General features: G+C 36.3%; 1 protein-coding gene across 1 annotated transcript in view; it reads right to left on the bottom strand.

Moving 5' to 3' along the window:
- Nucleotides 1-12,917, bottom strand: part of LOC112680289 (protein tiptop-like) — a 62,092-nt gene extending 49,175 nt beyond the window's left edge. The window contains exon 1 of the mRNA XM_025550329.1: nucleotides 12,364-12,917. Within this exon, the coding sequence (XP_025406114.1) occupies nucleotides 12,364-12,403 (40 nt within the window). The 5' untranslated portion in view covers nucleotides 12,404-12,917. The remainder of the gene's footprint in view (nucleotides 1-12,363) is intronic.
- Nucleotides 12,918-18,924: the final 6,007 nt, after the last annotated feature.

Raw genomic sequence — 18,924 nt, 5'->3', positions numbered from 1 at the left:
GACCTCTAAACGTCTGTCCGCCCGTGTCGTGTTTTGTACGAGCACATAAATTAACCATTATTATTATTATTATCGTGGTTATTATTAGTATTTTATTGTTTTAGAAACCACACGTGAAAATAATGGTTTATGGAACTGCTTCGGTGTAAGCATACACCCGCGTACAACGCAAGCCGCGACACTGTAAATAGACGCTGCAACAATGAGGGTAAAACTAGTACGACAGGTGCTCGTGTATACGAAAACGTGTCTGTGCGCGACGAATAATTGCGCAACGACGATTAAGCCGATAAATAAAATATATAAACTTTATTCCGCGCAAGCGTATTCCACAGCGTATTGAAATCGAATTGGAAAAATAAATCGATATTACTGAAATCGTATAGGGAAAATTTTTTTTTTTTAACGGCGTGAAACCCATTATGTACGATAATGATCTACATTCCGTACTACTAAACGTATGCGATATTATTATTATAATATACGTGCACGTGAGTTTCTCTACGCACGCTTGGCGTGTATACAGAGTGCGCGGGCACAACAATTGCGCAACGTAGACGGCGTCGAATACAAACACTCGGAACGGAACACATCCGTTGTACGAGAGTACATTTTATATACGTAGTACGGACAAACTTAAATTATATTATTACACGGAGTGTATCGTCGTCATGAGATAACATTGAAACCAGATTTATGATATGGGCGGCGCTCCCTACATTAAATAACGCGTGATCGACTGTTCATCCCGGAGGAGGAAGAGAAGAGAAGAGACAAAAACGTAGTAGTTAAGAGATTATATTGTTATTGTGTTCGTAATAATATTTATACGAAAAGTGGCGAAAAGAAATAAAAAAAAGTTCAAAATGTTTACAATAACCAAACGCGTTGTTGCTGCACACACTGTACAGTAACAGGTACGAGTGGCGCGAAAACCGATTTCAGTGGTATAAGCCGCACACGGTACTACGGCAACGTAGTATTCGGCAAGTGTCTCGCGACACGAAAGGTTATATCGTCGTCGTGGTCGTCGTTATTATTACGTATAAACGAAATAACAATTACGGGTCGGCGGCGGCGGTCACGGGGGCGCCATGGTCTATTATTTAAAGCAATAAAATGGAATCGGTAAATATAAGGTTGAAATTTTTTTTATCCTTTTTTAACATCGGTGCGTAACGCGTAAATTATATTACGTTCCTATGTGAGCACGCGGTCGTCGTACACATAAAGCTGGGCGGCGAAAAAGCAGGACGAAAAAGTATACACCTACAACTACTAATAACAATAATAACAATAATAACGTTGAACGCGTACACCGCATCGGTGTATTACACAAATAGATGCTCACGTACACGTTTACGGTGTAGAGTGTATAAGGACCAAAAGGTAACCTGTACTGTGTATTATCGGCTGGTCCGCAATGTATAAGCGCACGTGAACCTATCATCATCATCATTTTCGGAAACTATCGGGAAAAAATAATATTACATGTTAAGCGCGTCCTCGGCTATTATCCACGTTATAGGCATGTGTTTATATATAAACAAAAGTGCAATAAAGAGCAAACCGGCGAGGACCTATTACACATGTACGTATCCGGCGACGCGATATCATAAAAATATTAATGAAAATTCCCATTCTTGCCGCCGCCGTCGCCGTCGCTGTCGCACGCCCTATTCGATTTAAAACAGAGTGTTATTCCCGGCGCTACAGGGTCATCGTAATCGTGTAATTATACAGTAATAATATTTTATTATTATTATTATTATTATTACGAGTATTATTTTCTTAAAACATCCCCATTGATTCCGCTTTAAATATTAAAACTATACCATCTCATTATTCTGCCGCCGTGAATATTATACAAAACATTTTATAAAAAAATAACGGCACGGACACACCGAGTGCGTTTCCGAAATCTCTCACAGACACGTGTTTTTATCAAGGCTCGAAAACGTGCGCGCGTATACATGTACAATTTATGGCGTCCGTCATCGTCCGTGTACGTTCAACGTATATAACGGAGTTATTTGTTAGACATTTTAAGAAGGAATTTATTACACATCGGCAACGCTGTTAAAGAAAATCGGAGACAAATGCAAAAAAAAAAATAATAATAACAACACAAACATACATATTTTAATATAAGCACACTCGTGTGTGCGTACCGTGTTGTTATTATAATAAAATGGAGTGGTTTCGACAGCGATTCCGAAGGAGCATCGTCGCTCGTATAAGTTATAATACATTGCATGTTGCGCCGCGCGCGCGATGGCAATCAGTATATTGCGGACCAAAGGAGACAAAAAGGACGACGGTTGTAAAACGGGAGGAAGGAGAAAAAAAAACTGTACGCGCAACGTAATTCAACAAGGAACGAGGAGATCCATTGTCTAATGACAACAAATAGGAAATCTGGTGTGATCTACTAGGATATATCATACGTATAATATATATGTATGTACATAATATATATGTATATGTACGTATCAGGACTACGTGCGTGCGTGCGTAAGTACAACATCTGTCTCCCATCGGAGACACATTCAATGCTCACGACACGGTATATATTTTATTAAAAGCCTACACCGCCCTACACCCCGTGCCAACATTTTCATTACCGGTATAATATTATTGTGTCTACACACCGCAGCAGAATGTGCTACCTACACGTATCTCTCTCTACCACTCTCCCTCATCTATTTATACACCTATACGTATTAACGTGTTACGATTTGGATTGACAGCAGTTTATCTTTTTTAATTTTTACTAAGACTTGTTTAGTAGGTAGGAGATATTGATGTGCAAGTCTATAGCTGTATTGCACCGAAATGGTTTTTTATTGTTTTGTTAAGCAAACATTAGACAGCGGAGCGCGCGAGACAAATGTAATAATTACACGAGCGTAATTGCGCGGTGACAAGACACCTGCGTGCGAAAGGAACGACTACACGCATATATGCCGTAGCATTATATATTATATACACGTTATTAACACTACATTATGTAATATTATGTATACAGCGATGCCAAAAAAACCAGACTTGCAGAGGGAGCTACGAACCCGTCATCAAGGACCTAGTGGCTCGCAGAGGTCAGAACCTGTTAATTAGATTTTTTTTTCCACAAGTTTGATGATTTTTTACTATATATGGATTTTAGAAAAATATACATGAAATAAAGTAAAATAATAAGATGTTAATTCAGCTGTACATTAACATAATAATTATAATAATAATATATATATATATATATATATAACAATTATTATTGTCACAACAGTAGTAGCGCGAAACCTTCTCAAATTAAAATAAGAATTTAATTTTTATTTAAATCGGTAATCAAAAAATACTTTTAAATCGAAATTTGAAGAAAATATAGTAAATAGAATATTTATTAACACAATAATTCAAAAAAAGTCATTTTTACGTTTTTTATTTATTTTTTCTAATAAGTGGACGGCGTATTAATCTAAATATATTAAGATACATGTTTACCTATAATTATAATAAATAAATAAATATAGGTACTATATTACACTTATTATACGTTATTTAGAATTAACATAAATAAGCTACTTAATAGCTAAATCTTAATAATAATGTATTCCGTAGCTTTTAATTTTATAATAAAGTTTTGTGATTTTATACTAAACAGGTATTTTACGTGACATTGCACATTTTTTTTTCTCTTCACGATTCTGTTTTGACTTTGAAAAAATTTCCTAGTTCGAATAAATGTTAAAATCAAAAATTTATCAATGTAGTTAAAATGAAAGTTATGATTAAAACTACGTGGTGAAGAATTTTCCAACAAGGTTATTTTCAAAGCGAATGTTTAATATTTGAAGAATTTACAAAACGATGCAGTTAAACAATGAAAAACAATCCTCGTCGTCCAAAATCATTTTCTATTCTTATTCTTATAATTTTTATACGTGTTGTATATAATTCTACGGCAGTGTATTATGGGGACCAATTAAAATGTTTGCCCAAGGGCCCATTGAGGTCTCGTTAACAAATATGATAATAATAACACGAAAAGAGAAAACGTGTTCTCCTAATTAATTCGATCGACAGTTAATTTAAATGGATTATTTCCATATACCGACGTCACCACGATCTGCACCCCCACTACCGACGTCATCGACAGACAGGAACCGCCACCGGTACACAATAATAATATGACATTTATATTATAATAATATTCGTACACAGCGCTGGTCGGTGCTTTGTTCTTACACCAAGTGCACACACACATTTCCACGACATGTATTACGTGTACATAATATCCACGATTATAATATTTCTGTGAAAAAATAAAGTGTTGAAAAAAATCTGTTTCGTTCGAAGTCTGAAATTTTACTCATTACGAGAGAGATCAATATCGGCGTTACATTATTTACTATTTTATAAATATATTTTAGTTCTGAGTAGTAATTATATCGCGAGCGTGTAGTCGTACCCAACACTATATACTGCAGCCAGTTTGATTAACAGTACTACAGGTTAGGTCGAAAACAGTGCGAAGGAACGCGGGTGAAGGGCGAAGGGCTGCAAACGTGCGTTCAGCTGAAAAAATAACTATCGTACGCCCGCGCGTACGTGTATATATTTTATATGTGTGTGTGTGACATTGTATACCTTAAGTTATATATTATTTTCTTATTTTTTCTGTTCACATTCTGCTTCTTCTTTTGACACCTGTATAAATGATGGAGGTCGGAGAGACGTACAGAGGACGTATTTTCGCAATATTTGTGTTGATGATAAAATAAACAAAGCGACGTTCGGGTACGCACGCGTGTACGTGTACGAGTGTGTGTGCGGTGGGTATGTGTACGCGAGCAGAAGGAAAAAACACACGTAAGGCCCATATTTTTTTTGTCGTCTTTTGCAACGGTTCTTTTTATGTGTAGCAAATGATTTATAGAAGTCACCCGAGAATTGATGCGAGCAAACATAAGGAGATGGCTGCGGCGACGGCGATGAAATACAGAAAAGAAATATATATATGTACGTGTATTCCAAACAATTTCTAAAGCCACCGTGATAATAATTTTAGTTCGGTTGGCTATGGTTACCAGCTTACCTCCAACCACGCACATATAGTAGTACACACCCAAGTATATACCTACGACATATTATACATATAAAATCAAAAGTTTGTACAATACGTAAAAACACGAAATCCCGCGGCAACTAGTTAATTTAAAACGTGATTGACACGTGGACGAAGACTATGAGCAGGCATTACCCCACTGTCATAAAGTAATACACAAACACTCTCGTATATTAAGTGTTGCTCGCCACCATAATATTATACTTAAAATACTATTATTTATTTTTTCCTCTCGATGTACGTTAACATGTATTATGTGTTCATTATTTTTTTTCCTTCAAAACCGGTCTCCGAGAAATTAGGCCAACGGTTATGTGTATATATTATGATTTTTATTGCTGACGCATTTTCAGAATTCTATATACATACATGAAGTTATAATATATATACACTGCATATAGGTTTATAATAAAACGATTGATGCGCGTTTATTAAAAAATAATCAACCGTTCTCAGCACGTCTACAGAAGGTACACTATGACCGTTGGGGAATAAGAAATATTTTGTAATTTTATGTTTGCTTTTATACACATTTTTATGCAAAAAAAAAAAAGTATATTTTTTTCTTCAAACTCTTAACCGAGTTTTGCACTTGTTACACAACTACTACACTACAGAGGGAGAATAAAATGTTGAATGGAGTACGGTTATTGAGGAGGGCGACAGCAGTGACTGCGGAGGAAGTTGTTGTATGTATAAGTAGCGCAATGCTTTATGTATATATATATGTATATTGCACACTGATCGTGGTGTGAATGGAACACTGGCCGAGCGCCGCCGCCGCTGCCACCATCGAAGGAAAGAGACATGAATGGTCGGAGGAGCGGCACTGACCAAAAATCCCAACGGAATACCTACCAACCCCTCCTCGCAGTCAACGACGGGTTATACTCGCGATTAAATACGCTGTCTAAATATTATTATCATGTCGTACATTGTTGTAATATCACCAATACTTGTAACCGATCAAAACAAAACGAATTACTTTGTTTATTTCTATTTTTACATTTTATTTTTCGTTTGAATAGCAGAAAAAATATATACCACAATGTAAATATTCAACAGACGCCGTACATAGTGAAGATGGCGATATAATAATAATAATAATAATAATAATAATAATAATAATAATAATAATAATAATAATAATAATAATAATATAATACATAGACACACACGAAATGTGTGTATTACGATGCGAGCCGGATACGAATTCTAAATGATTGATGTGTTAAACGACTTCAGCATATATATAAATATACATACGCACACAAATATAATACAATATAAATCTACTATTATCCGACGTGCAGTGTCTATATTATACATGTATAGGTACTGGAGTTGCATGCAAGTGACTGCAGGCGAGTATATTATTTTATACGCGATAAACTACAGAGAACATACGCTCACGCCGAGGCACGTAATAACTAATAATATTGATTCCTACACGTATTTTAAGTTTCCCGTTATCATGATGTATATTCTATAGAAATGTATACATGATATCATTTATGAGATTTATTTGTTTGTGTCCTTAGGACGCACTTTTTTCGATCTGGTTTTCAACAAACTACGCGAGTCCATGTGCCATCATGTACGATCCAAAAAACAAAAAACAGTTGAAAGTCTAATTTAGAAAATAAAAAAATCTAAATACAACTAAATCCCATTTAATAATAAACCAAATATTTCCTCTGTTTTTCGAAAATTTAAACTCTTTTACGCCTCCGAGAGAAATGACAACGATAAAAATGTTAAAAAGACGATTTACGCTATTATACAAAGTTTTTTTTTGTTATTAAATTAAATCAACGTAAAATACATCGTAGAGATTTGTATTATGATTTTTAACACAATTACTACATTAAAAAAAAAAAAATTGTTCAAGTGTAAATATATTTGATCTATCTAAATAATTCCTTGTCATTTCCTGATCATTTTTCACATAATTTGAAAAAATTTATTTCTCGCTTTTCTTTTGTATTTTTACTTACTCGGTAAATAACATATAACATACAAAAACTAATATGTTCATAAGAAACGAAGACTAAATCAAGTGTTGATAGCCTGGAGTTTTAAACCTACATATTGTAATAACTAACGATTGTCTCCGAACTCAATAAAATAATAAAGCGGTGATACCGATCGAAATCCATAGTTAATTCTCAAAACTATCGATTATCGGTTAAGATGGTAAAAAATATATGTACACGTCTATATAAATGAATAGATGAGCTACCTGCGGACGGAAAATGGTAAATTAAATAAACCGACAGTGTTGTAGTGCAAGCAAGGGCGGTTCCAGAGCTTAGGTTAGAAGGAGGGCAAGTTATAATTTTACAAAATCTTATAAAAAAAGAAAACAACATTTTTTACAATTCAATGAAATTTAAGTTGTCTATTTTTAAAATTGGCAAAAATATCAATAATATGATCTATTTGATCTAGAATATCTACTTTATGATATACATTAATTAGACATAATGCTGATAGTCTATCTTCTGTCGTCCTTGAACGAAGCCAGGTCTCCGAAGTGTGGAGAAACTCCTTTCCCATATTATAATATGCATTTTTCGTTAACAATATAAATTTTTTTATGAATACGGTACATCTTGGGGGAGGCCTAGGGTCCCCCCTGGAGCCGCCTCTGAGTGCAGGTAATGAATCATCACTATACAGGCGCACCACGACGATGCTGCGAATAAACGTTTTCCACGCCAACGCTGCACCGACCGTCCGGTATAGCGTAGCAGAGGCTGATCGTAACACGTCATTGCGGCGACAAAATCAAAATTATTGATAAAAAAAAAAATGTAAAAAAAAATAAAACCGTTTAATTCGCATTTCCCCCTGTGCCGTTAAAACGTACAGCATTGTGCTAGAGTATGTGTAATCGAGTTTTGATCGACCGTTTCTCTCTCTTTCTTTCACTATACTTTAATAATATGAAGTATGTGGTAGTGGCAGGTATACATAATATATATGATATATATATATATATATATATGGTATATATAGATAGATGTACAAGTATACCATGTACGTGTGTGGATGCGTGTTCCCTCTACCGTTGGCCGGGTCGTCGTCGGTAGACATGTCAAAATCATTACGTCTAAAAGAGACGTCCGTGTGACACACACAATAATAATAATAATAATGTTCGGCGGTCTCTCCTATCTAATATGTGTGTGTGTGTGTGTGTGTGTGTGTGCGTGTACGTGTACAAGGTAAGGTAACACATCAATCAAACGCAGGGAAACCGGCGCACGCGCATTCACAAAAGGTTGGAGATGAGGTGATACGCGTGTGTGTGTGCGTTACGAGCGTGTACGTGTGCGCGTGTGTCTCCTTCGACGGCGCTTTCGTATTATATATAAATCGCTGTCAATCAACGTCGCGTTCCTTTTTTTGTCTAAACTGTCATACAGGAAAACATCGTCTCCGCCACTACTCGTCGCCATACCGAGCACACGCACAACCCTTGGCTGTGACAGCAGCACATTACAGAGAGACAAACAATATCCTCCTTATCACTACATTAAATATAAGTTCTTGCTGCACGTATATACATGTTCACCTATACGATAGAGTCTATTATTTTGTCCTAAAACTGGCATACGATTGTCCTTTTTCCCAGACTGTTGTCAAAAATATACGAACATTTTTACAACCGACTTCTGTTCTCCCTTTTAACGTATTTTCTAGCATCATAATATATCTGATATTATAAAATGTCCTTATATATAAATATATATATATATATATATGAAAAGGTAAATATTAACGTACATGCGAAAAAATACACCCACATGTTGATGGCGATCGGACAATGACGTCAAGTAGAAAAGACAATAAAAATATAATTCGCAATCGCCTATGAGGAAGACATTTTTAATGAAATGTAAGTATAATATAAAAATACGGTTTCACCATATTCACTTTTTGTACGGATTTAATATGTTCAGGGCAGTATAATTGAATATTATTGATAGTTACGCGTCTTAATAAGATATAATTATTTTAGGACATAGGTAATACATAATATTTATTTTTTTTTTTTTTTGTGTGGTTGAGTAGAACGTAAGTACGTACATTTTACCGAATTCAAAAATAATAATAATCTATGCAATGCAATTAAGATATTTTATACCAATAAAAATATACAGTGTTAACGTTATATTGAATAATTTAAAATTTAATCATTATGAAATAATATTTTATATTATTAACATTATTATGAAATAATTAAATGAAATATAATGTTCGATAATGTTTATTAATACACAACAAAACAATGCGTCAATGATTAATAATATGAATAGTTATCTTAAATAATAATTATTTTAATACAATGTTGCTGTAATGCAATTAATGTAAGTCTCCTAAAGTGCACCGATCGTGCGTCAAATTATTGAAAAATATAATCCCAACAAACGAAATTAGTCAATATTTAATAAATCTATATTATTTTATCCACGCTGTATATATTTAAGCAAGACAGAACCCATATACCATTAGTCACAATTTTTCAAATCGGTACGATTCTTTGTTTTTATTATTTCCAAGGTTATTTCCTAAACCATAGCTACAATGTCAATTAGTGAATTATACAGAGAAAAATATTGATATATTCTTTCGGTAACTTTTACTATTATAATTGTATTTTAATGATATATATACATAAACATTGCAAATTATTGTCTGTAATCCAATAACCTACATTTTCCTATTAAGGTACTTTTTTTTTTGGGTTATGCAAATTAAAATTTTCGCGAATCATTATGTGAAACATTTTCTTTATTTCGAACTATTTAAAACAATTTTGGAATGCAGCCAATGCAGCTATCTACACACTCGAGATTAAATATAAATGTAACGTGAAATGATGTAATTTCCGTGGCCAGTCACAACGGTGGACGGCACTGGTATAATATATTATCGAGACGCAGAACGGAAAACAACTGCACTGCAAAGTCGCGGGACGCGCGCAGATCGAAAAATAAAATCACAGCTAGAATAACGCGATTCGCACTAGACCGCCTTTAGACCTTGACATTTTATGTAACGAATTTTCTAATTTTAGTCAGGTACACGCGAGCGCATGATTTAATTCGAAGAACCAATAACACGACACGTAATATTCCGTTATCGGCGGCAGTCGAGATGGACATGGTGCGCAGACGGAAACATATACGCATTTCACGTAAGCATACATAAAAGGGCGTCTGTCAAGGGGTGTAAACGAATTTCGTACGCAGTCGTCACGTAAACGTGCGACGGCATTTAAATAAACTTTCATAGTTCCATAAATCTTCGCCAAGTCAATGTTTGGCGAGTATATATATATATATATATATATATATATATATGGGTTTTTCGGCGGAAAAAACGCGTACACACGCAGATAACTACTACAGGTGACAACGACGACAACAACGTCAAATAGCTGATAAATGGTACACGTGTTTCGCCCGATTCGCCAACGCTATGTCATGCACTCCGCTACGGCGCGATTTTTTTTTTTTTTTACGTTTGTTTTCTAGACGGGTTTTTTAGCCGGAGCAGTGAATTCCGTACACACACCATCCCTCGTCATATCTCTACTACCACCTACATACAATATATTAAGAATTAAAAATACGAATAATGAACAACCAAATCTGACGAAACGAGAAAAAACGTGCATCGTTACACGGCACGAGCCGGTCGAGTGCGAACGTACACAGATTTGTCCAAAAACAAAACACCGTGTGCTGCACACGTGTATATTGTACAGTTTACGCGCGCACTTGTTGATTTAGGCACCCGGAAAGGAGCAATAATCGAGCTTCAGCGTGTTTATACGCGCCGGTGTATAAATATAATATATATATATATATATATATATATATATATTTATGTACATGTACACGGTGGCGTGCCCGTTTCATTTATCAGTGACAAGGAGAGATGCACTTTCCTCCCCCGGCTAGCCGTGGCGACGGCAGCGGTGGCGGCGTTTCGCCCCTCGCGCGCGCCCTGCACTGCCGACGCTGCGGTCTTCCCCCGCGTACACAGTCGGCGAACCCGCCGAAACACGCTGCCGGCTGCAAAACACCACCGACTCTCGCCCATCAACAGGTTCCGCGGCGAAATTTCACGAAAATACATGCACTTTTAGATACACGATACGATGTACAAACACGGCCTACGGTATTATATTCCGGAACATTATACCTCGATTGTACGATAAGTATTGTTGTGCCGGACGGTTGTATAAACGTACGTACGCACGTAGCTTAGGAAAACGCGTTTATTCCGGGCCAGAAGGGGATGCGAGTAAGAGATCAAAAGAAGGCGCCGAAAAACGTGGCCGGGCACGTGAAAAAAAAAAGTGTTAAACGCGGTCATTAATAACGTTACACACCACCAACAAGATCCCTGCAAGTCATCGTGTGTATACGATGGGTACCTACACGACCTATACGTACGAAGTGCAACAACCTGTGTTAAAATTTTATGACGGTATACATATGTGTATTGTACAACAAAAACCAACTTAAAATCCCCGACGGGACGAACCAGGTGGAATTGTGCGGAGTCAATCGCACGTCATCGTCAGAATATAAAAAGAGCGCCCAAAGGTCGGTACATCATCGCATGCGATGACGACTACTATTTACACGGAACACGCGAAAATCATGACTGCACACGAGCATAATATTGGCGGCTATCTTTTTGATTATACCCCTTTTATCCCGACCAAGATAACAATAAATAGGTATCGTTTGACAACGCGTAAACAACAATGCGTTTTATGGGTGCGCACCATGAAATACGTGCCTTTTCATGAAGATACGTGACGGTGACGTACGTTTTTTCTCTCGAAATACGTTAAAACAAATTCATAATTTTACGGCGAGTTTAAATACTACACGTTTTTTATAGCCAAAAACATATCAAAATTAACTGAGTAAAAATACACGTTATTTTTTTTTTTTTCATTTTTATAACGAATATAAATATAAAACACAATTATTTTCATAAGAACCCATGTATATAATATAACCAACACGTGAGTAATTCAGGGAACATTTTTTATTTCAATGAACAAATATGCACATGGCTGGACTGTAGTGTAGCAACACTACAGTCCAGCCATAAAGCATTATGGGCCCGACCCTGGATTTCCTACGTATCCTACACAACGTCGCGGTGGTTCGTAAAACGAAAACAATAATGATCGAAGTACTCACATTTCATCCGTTTCGGGCAGTGTTGCTTCCTTCTGGTCATGATGATGGTGGTGGTGGTGGTGGTGGTGGTGGTGTTTCGGAGCGGCTTCTGCGATTCGCGGTGAACCTCCTCCGGACAAGACACGGTGCCGAGTTCCAAGTGACACGTAAACAACGGATGCGCGCGCGTAATAATCACTAACGCAGATCGTCGTTGGACATGATTGCAATTATCGTCTCGCACGAAAATCTCTAGCGACAACCGACTTCCCCGGAGGTGTGGTGACGACGCGAAACCGAAACAAATTAATGAAACGAAAAAATAAAACCAATTACAATGACCATAACAAAAATAACAGTGTTGAGACGTGTCGATATGTAAGAAAAAAAAAAAAAAACGAGCAAAATTTGTGATCACGTGGAATAAATGAAAAAAAAATTTTGCTCTCGTTCAACAAAACGGCAGTGTGTTGTTCTCATCGACGACGGCGACGACGGTAGCGGCGGAACCCTTGAAAAGCACAAAGACCACGGACACGGACACGGCCATCACTGACTGACGGGTGTCAACAACGCGGCCGACGACGGTAACGCCGGTCGGCGCGCGCGGCCCGACCGCTGCCGACCGTTGCCGACCGACGCCGGCGGTGACGTCACGGGCGGCAGAGGCGCGGTCTGGGCGGCTTCGGGCCACGCCCACACCGGGCTGCGCGCACATAACTCATCCCCGCCCGCCGCCGGCCGGAGCCAGTACCGGTGCGCATCACTTTTTCCACCGACCGATTTCCCTCGGCCGCGTCGCGCGCAAATCCGCCGCGTGTGCACGCGCTTACCGTCGCGCCGCGCGTGCATCGACTACGGTCGTTTGTCGCGACGTCGCCGCTCCGATCCGTTCGCACGTGTCCGCAGTTTCATCACCCGTTTACGGAAAATCGCGATCGCGAATTTAGTGCGAGTCGCGGTCAGCGGTCCGCACCGTCGCGGATTTACAGGTCCGGTGTACGAGCAGCGCCGTGACCAAACTACCCGAGGCCCGCGTCAAAACCCTGAGGTCCCTTATCGTTGTACGTTTTTGAGGCCCTATAACACGGTACCGAGGCCAGTGGCCCGCGTGCGTTGCACACCCGGTTTTCGCGGTACACGAGACCCTGGTGGGTCGGATGTGATCACGACGGACTTGCACTGCGACCGTATCATCTCTCACCGAGCCGCGTCGCAAGAACAATCTCTCAGTTTTCCGTAGCGTACGCTACGCGTACGATTTATAGCTCGTTGTGCACCGTGCGCGGATTAAAGGGACCCCGGGAACGTCTACAACTCGAAACGTAAATTTCGTCCGTAACTCACTCCGTCCGTCACCCCCTCTCTGCGTACGCCGAGGCGCTATCTCTACTTCTCGCGCGTCCGTTTCGTCGACGATAAATAGCGCGGAACTCGCACAGTGCGCGATATCGCACACGGCGGTCGCGTTATTTATAATGACGCGTGTGAGAACATAAACGCGATCGATTGGGCCAATTCAAATAAACGTTCGGATCACGCGGAACGCAGACAAAACGAACGAGAAAATGTGTCGATAAAAAAAAAAAAAATTAATACCATCTGATAGCGATCGCCGAATGCATTCGCTCGTCACGTCAGATTTACGAGAAAGTTTATGCGGACGGTCTATAAAAAAAACTACTCGTCTCGCAGTCTGCGGACGAACGACTGTGCGATACACATGCCTACTACCTATCTATATAGGTATATAAATTTAATTAATTTCAAAAATCGGTACGTTTCTTATGCACACATGTTACGTGAAAACGTTTAAAGGTCGTATTAGTAGTATTCGACAAATAATTTATTACACGGGTATCGTTGGATTTGATCAAATGCATAATATCAAGATAAATGTATAATTATGCACGGTGTACTGCGCTGAATAAAATCGCATTAAACGCCTTCGCGGTAAAATGTAATGTTCACGTCCGTTCAGTTGCGATCATAATTTTGAATTATATAACTGTGTTGTGTAAACTATATAGCGACAATTTCCTGATGTGTGTACGCAAAACGCGTGTGCACTGTAATATTTATTGCTGATTATTTTTGTCACATAGATCGGTTTCTCTAGGCCACGCTTTCCGTACGTAATCCTATGCTGAAATAATAATAAACACCGTACATACGTTTGCTGTAGACACACACGCACACACACACTCGTAACTCAATGTGCAGTAAATAAACGAAATCTTTAATTGAATAATATACCCACTCGTGAGAATCAAACAAGGGTACATAAACGGTACAAGTTATAAACATGACACGTACAGATCGAATTTAATATAGTTATGTATAACATGTTATTATATTAGTAGTGTAATTTATTCGTTTATTAATCGTTTATTGATAATTAGTAACTGAAATATAGTATATTAACAAACGTACGCAATTATATACGTTGAATAATTACTGGATATGTTTTTTTTTTTTTGCAAGTTTTTAATCGGTAACATGAAACAGCGAAACCGCCATACGAGTGTAATAATGTTAGTGTAAATATGTTAACACTTTATAAAATCATAAGATAAAGCAATAACAAATAATATACCTAATATATTTTCGAGTACAATTTAAATTACGTGTGATTCTCTTTAGGTTTAACGCATTTTTTACAATGATGGTCCAAAAGAAAATATATTATTATGTAAATATAATTATTTATAATTATACGTGTTATAGAAAAACCCGTAATAGTCGCTAAAGTCACTCAGTCAATAGTTTTACACTGTATCATGTGTGTACATGAACTGTGTTTATAAAGCTGGCGCATGGTCGTAAAAAGTAGATACCTATATAATAATATTTATATATATATATATATATATACGGTCGATGTGTATAAAATATACATTATATGTACACAAATTAATTTTTATTTACTCCAAACGTATAATAATATTATTATACTCTATTGACCGCTTCATTTAAATCAACAAAACACCGTAATAGTTATAGATTAAAAATGCGTTTTGGTATAATAATACTACATACTTTTATGAATCGAACGCGTTTTCTATATTAAACGTGTCTGTAACCGTACATAACGACTTACACGCATTATTCAGATACGCATTCATACATAATGTGTGCAATACGTTCACATTTACGGCGAACGTGTATAAATATTTTAATGGTGTCGTCCGTTTCTCGTTATAAATGTTAAAAACATAATCTTCCGAACTAAAATTTGAAGGAAAAAAAATTGTCTCGCACTGAATACCTTTACGGGTAAAAGAAAAAATAAAAGTACCGTTATATTTCGTATTGTACGGTACAATTCAGGGTATCAATACGCTGCTGCTGCTGCGTATTTATATACACTTGTAATCTGTCACTGCCTGTGCGGTGCTATTCGATTGTGCGATTATCCAATTTGGAATTTTTTTTACGCTGACACAGCGGTCGGATCTACATTTACACAATATTATTTCGTCTACGGTTGTACAAAACGACGTAAATGCCCGTGCGTGTGTGCGCGTGTACTTAGGTCAAGAAAGTAAACCGTAAGCTTATAAAAAAAAAAAAATGTACACATATATATCGATATAATGAACACGTGCGTCGACAGTATTCATCACGACGACGCTTATACCGCTCCATTCAGTTTGACGCAGCATGGTGAGTGTTGGGTCTGTTTTTTTTTTTAAGACCTGGTCGTATGAATACATCGATAATATCCGAAACCCTACGGACAATCAATGCGAAAACGTTTGCCGGAAACGGAATCCGTCGTGTGTACAAGTCGTTTTATTACGTTTGAAATCGGAGGTTTAGATTGTTTTGGTACTCGGACGAGCCATCCCGGACACCTACAGTACCTATCATACGACAGTAATATTTATCGGTGTCAGCGATGAAAAGAGCAATATCACGACGATGATATGATATGCTGTGACGCCATATCAAAATTGTATTTCTTCCTTTTTTGTTGTTCTTCCACGTTTTCTATGCGTACGTATCAATGCGTGTTTCGTATTATAGTGCGTTCACAGAAGTGAAAAACGCGGGTGCAGGTAAACGGACCACACCGACGTAACCGAAACGGTCCTAAGACTCCAAGACAAAACAAAAAAAAAAGTGTCGTAACACGGATTCCATATCCCGTTTATGGTGTATTGTGTCCGACGTATGAGTATGCTCGTGCTATCGAAGTAACAATAGGTTTGCTGCTGGACACAAAAATTATTTCATTTTCACTACAGGCAACCGATTTCCGTTCGAAATATCTTACCTATGCACTACTGTCGTATTAGTATAACTTGTTCGAATGAGTACAGGTGTCAGTACCAGATATACAGTACAAGATATCAGTACGATAGAATAGTTATAGATATAGGCGTGCGCGGAGTTTCAAGTCGGGAGCAACGAATATTTTAAGCTCAAATTTAAACTTCAAAGCCTATTTAAAGTTTAAACACAGAAAAGATTAGCTTGGTAGCAATACACTTTTTGGATGAACAACTTATTTTGTATTGAGCATCACCGGTGTGACGGCCCAGCTTGGACCAGTTCGGATCTTACAAATATATTCAAACCGTCCAGGAACAGCAAGAGCACACCTTGCTACCCCAGTGCGCGCACCTATGGTTATAGACCAGTGGTTCCCAAATTATGCACCGCGGTGCCCTAGGATCACCGCAGGCACTTTCTAAGGGCACCGTGGTCTACGGTTCATAATGAATAGTTTAAAATGCACAACTATAAACTCCGCCAAAATATCGGTTAAGATAAAAAGGTAATAAAAGGTAATAATGGTCTAATATAAACTTCGTCAGTTTTTTTGTGTTTTGCATGTGAATCCTTTCATGGTCATCTAAAAAATTAATTTTATAGAAGTCAACCGAATGTTCATATTTTTAGTAAAAGTCTTACTGAATTTCATATCCATACTAATATAAAACTAAATAGCATATCTCAAATAAATAAGCTAAAAAATTCAAAATAAAAAAAAAAAAAAATGACAGTGTTACAGGATACTATATATACTATATACCTATATATTATATAGGCACACTATTGGAGTAATATTGAACTTAGAATATTTACAAATTGTATCACATAATTTTGTTTACATACTTGACATAACTATATAATTTTGGATTATTAGGTATAACAATTATTTATTATGATTTTTGTACTATGATTTAAATATTTATTATTCACAATATGATATTATATAACATTATATATATTTTTTTAATAATATATCATATTCATTTTATACTACTACTTGATTTTTTTCACTGGCGGAGTTTACACGCGCCCTTTAAAATGTATAGAATTTTTTTCCTAATTATTTTAAGTATTTTCTATTGTATATTCATAAATTCTAATTTTAACCTTATAATTATAATAATGATAACAATAATTTTTATTTATTCATTTTTTTAGTTTAAAAATTCATTAATTTAAAATTATTAAATTTTAATAAAATTAGTTATCAATGATTATTTTTTTTTTGTTCTGTCTTTCATATTATTTACAGCAGGGCACCATGGCTAAATTGAGTCTAAAAAAAGGCACCGTAGAAAAAAAAGTTTGGGAACCGCTGTTATAGACTTTTAACATTACGTTTCATTTTGATTTTTTCATACATCAATCGAAAAAAAAATTTAATTGTTATTTATACAGGACATGTGTATTATCACAATTATATATATATTATAATATAATTATCAAACGTGGAACCATGAAGGAGGTTACAAAGGATTATTTACTTCGTGTTTATTTACAAATTAATATATGCAATATAACACAGGACATTAAGCTTTGTCATTTAATTTTAAAAATTAACAATAATTAATTTAATTATAATTTTAATAAATAATTTACTTTAATTATTTTTTAATTACATATTATCTTTTTGTCCTTTCGATAAAATTATCCCCTTTTCTATAATAGTTCTATACCTGCACCTGGCTATTATAATATGTTTAATTGTGTACACGTACCGAGTGATCTACTTACTACGTTTCATTATTTTGAATTAAATTGTTCGTTTATACATTTTATAAATGTTCAACGCTTTTTTTTTCTATCAAGATTTTTCGTTTTTCAAAATCCTACTCGACACAAATTCGGCCGGGAGCCCTGGGGGCGTTCACGGCCTAGCAACACTCGTAGTATTCCACAGTTTTAATTTTAAATAGATACATTAAACATATTAGATATTAATAATATTATAATAAATCCTATTAAATTTTAGTAATATATAATTAATTTAGAAACATTTAAATAAATGACTATTTTACATCGGACTTTGAAAATAAATCGAAAATGTTTAATAAGACGACCAAACGTAAGACATTTTAGATAAAAAATGGAAACAATATTTCATAAACCATCGAGAAAAAATGAATAGTATACGCAAGTTTATAAAACGTTTTAATTAAAACAGGTTTTTATCCATTTAACGAATATAATAACGAATACTCAGTAAGTATTTCTTGCATAGCGAGTAAAATGTGAAAAAAAAATTGTGTGTCAATTTTTCACGTGACACACATTTGATAGAACTCCGGGATATCAATCCGT

Source organism: Sipha flava, unplaced genomic scaffold (assembly GCF_003268045.1).
Source record: "Sipha flava isolate LNK unplaced genomic scaffold, YSA_version1 176_pilon_pilon, whole genome shotgun sequence".
NCBI lineage: Eukaryota > Metazoa > Arthropoda > Insecta > Hemiptera > Aphididae > Sipha > Sipha flava.
This window is presented reverse-complemented; position numbering and strand designations above follow the sequence as displayed.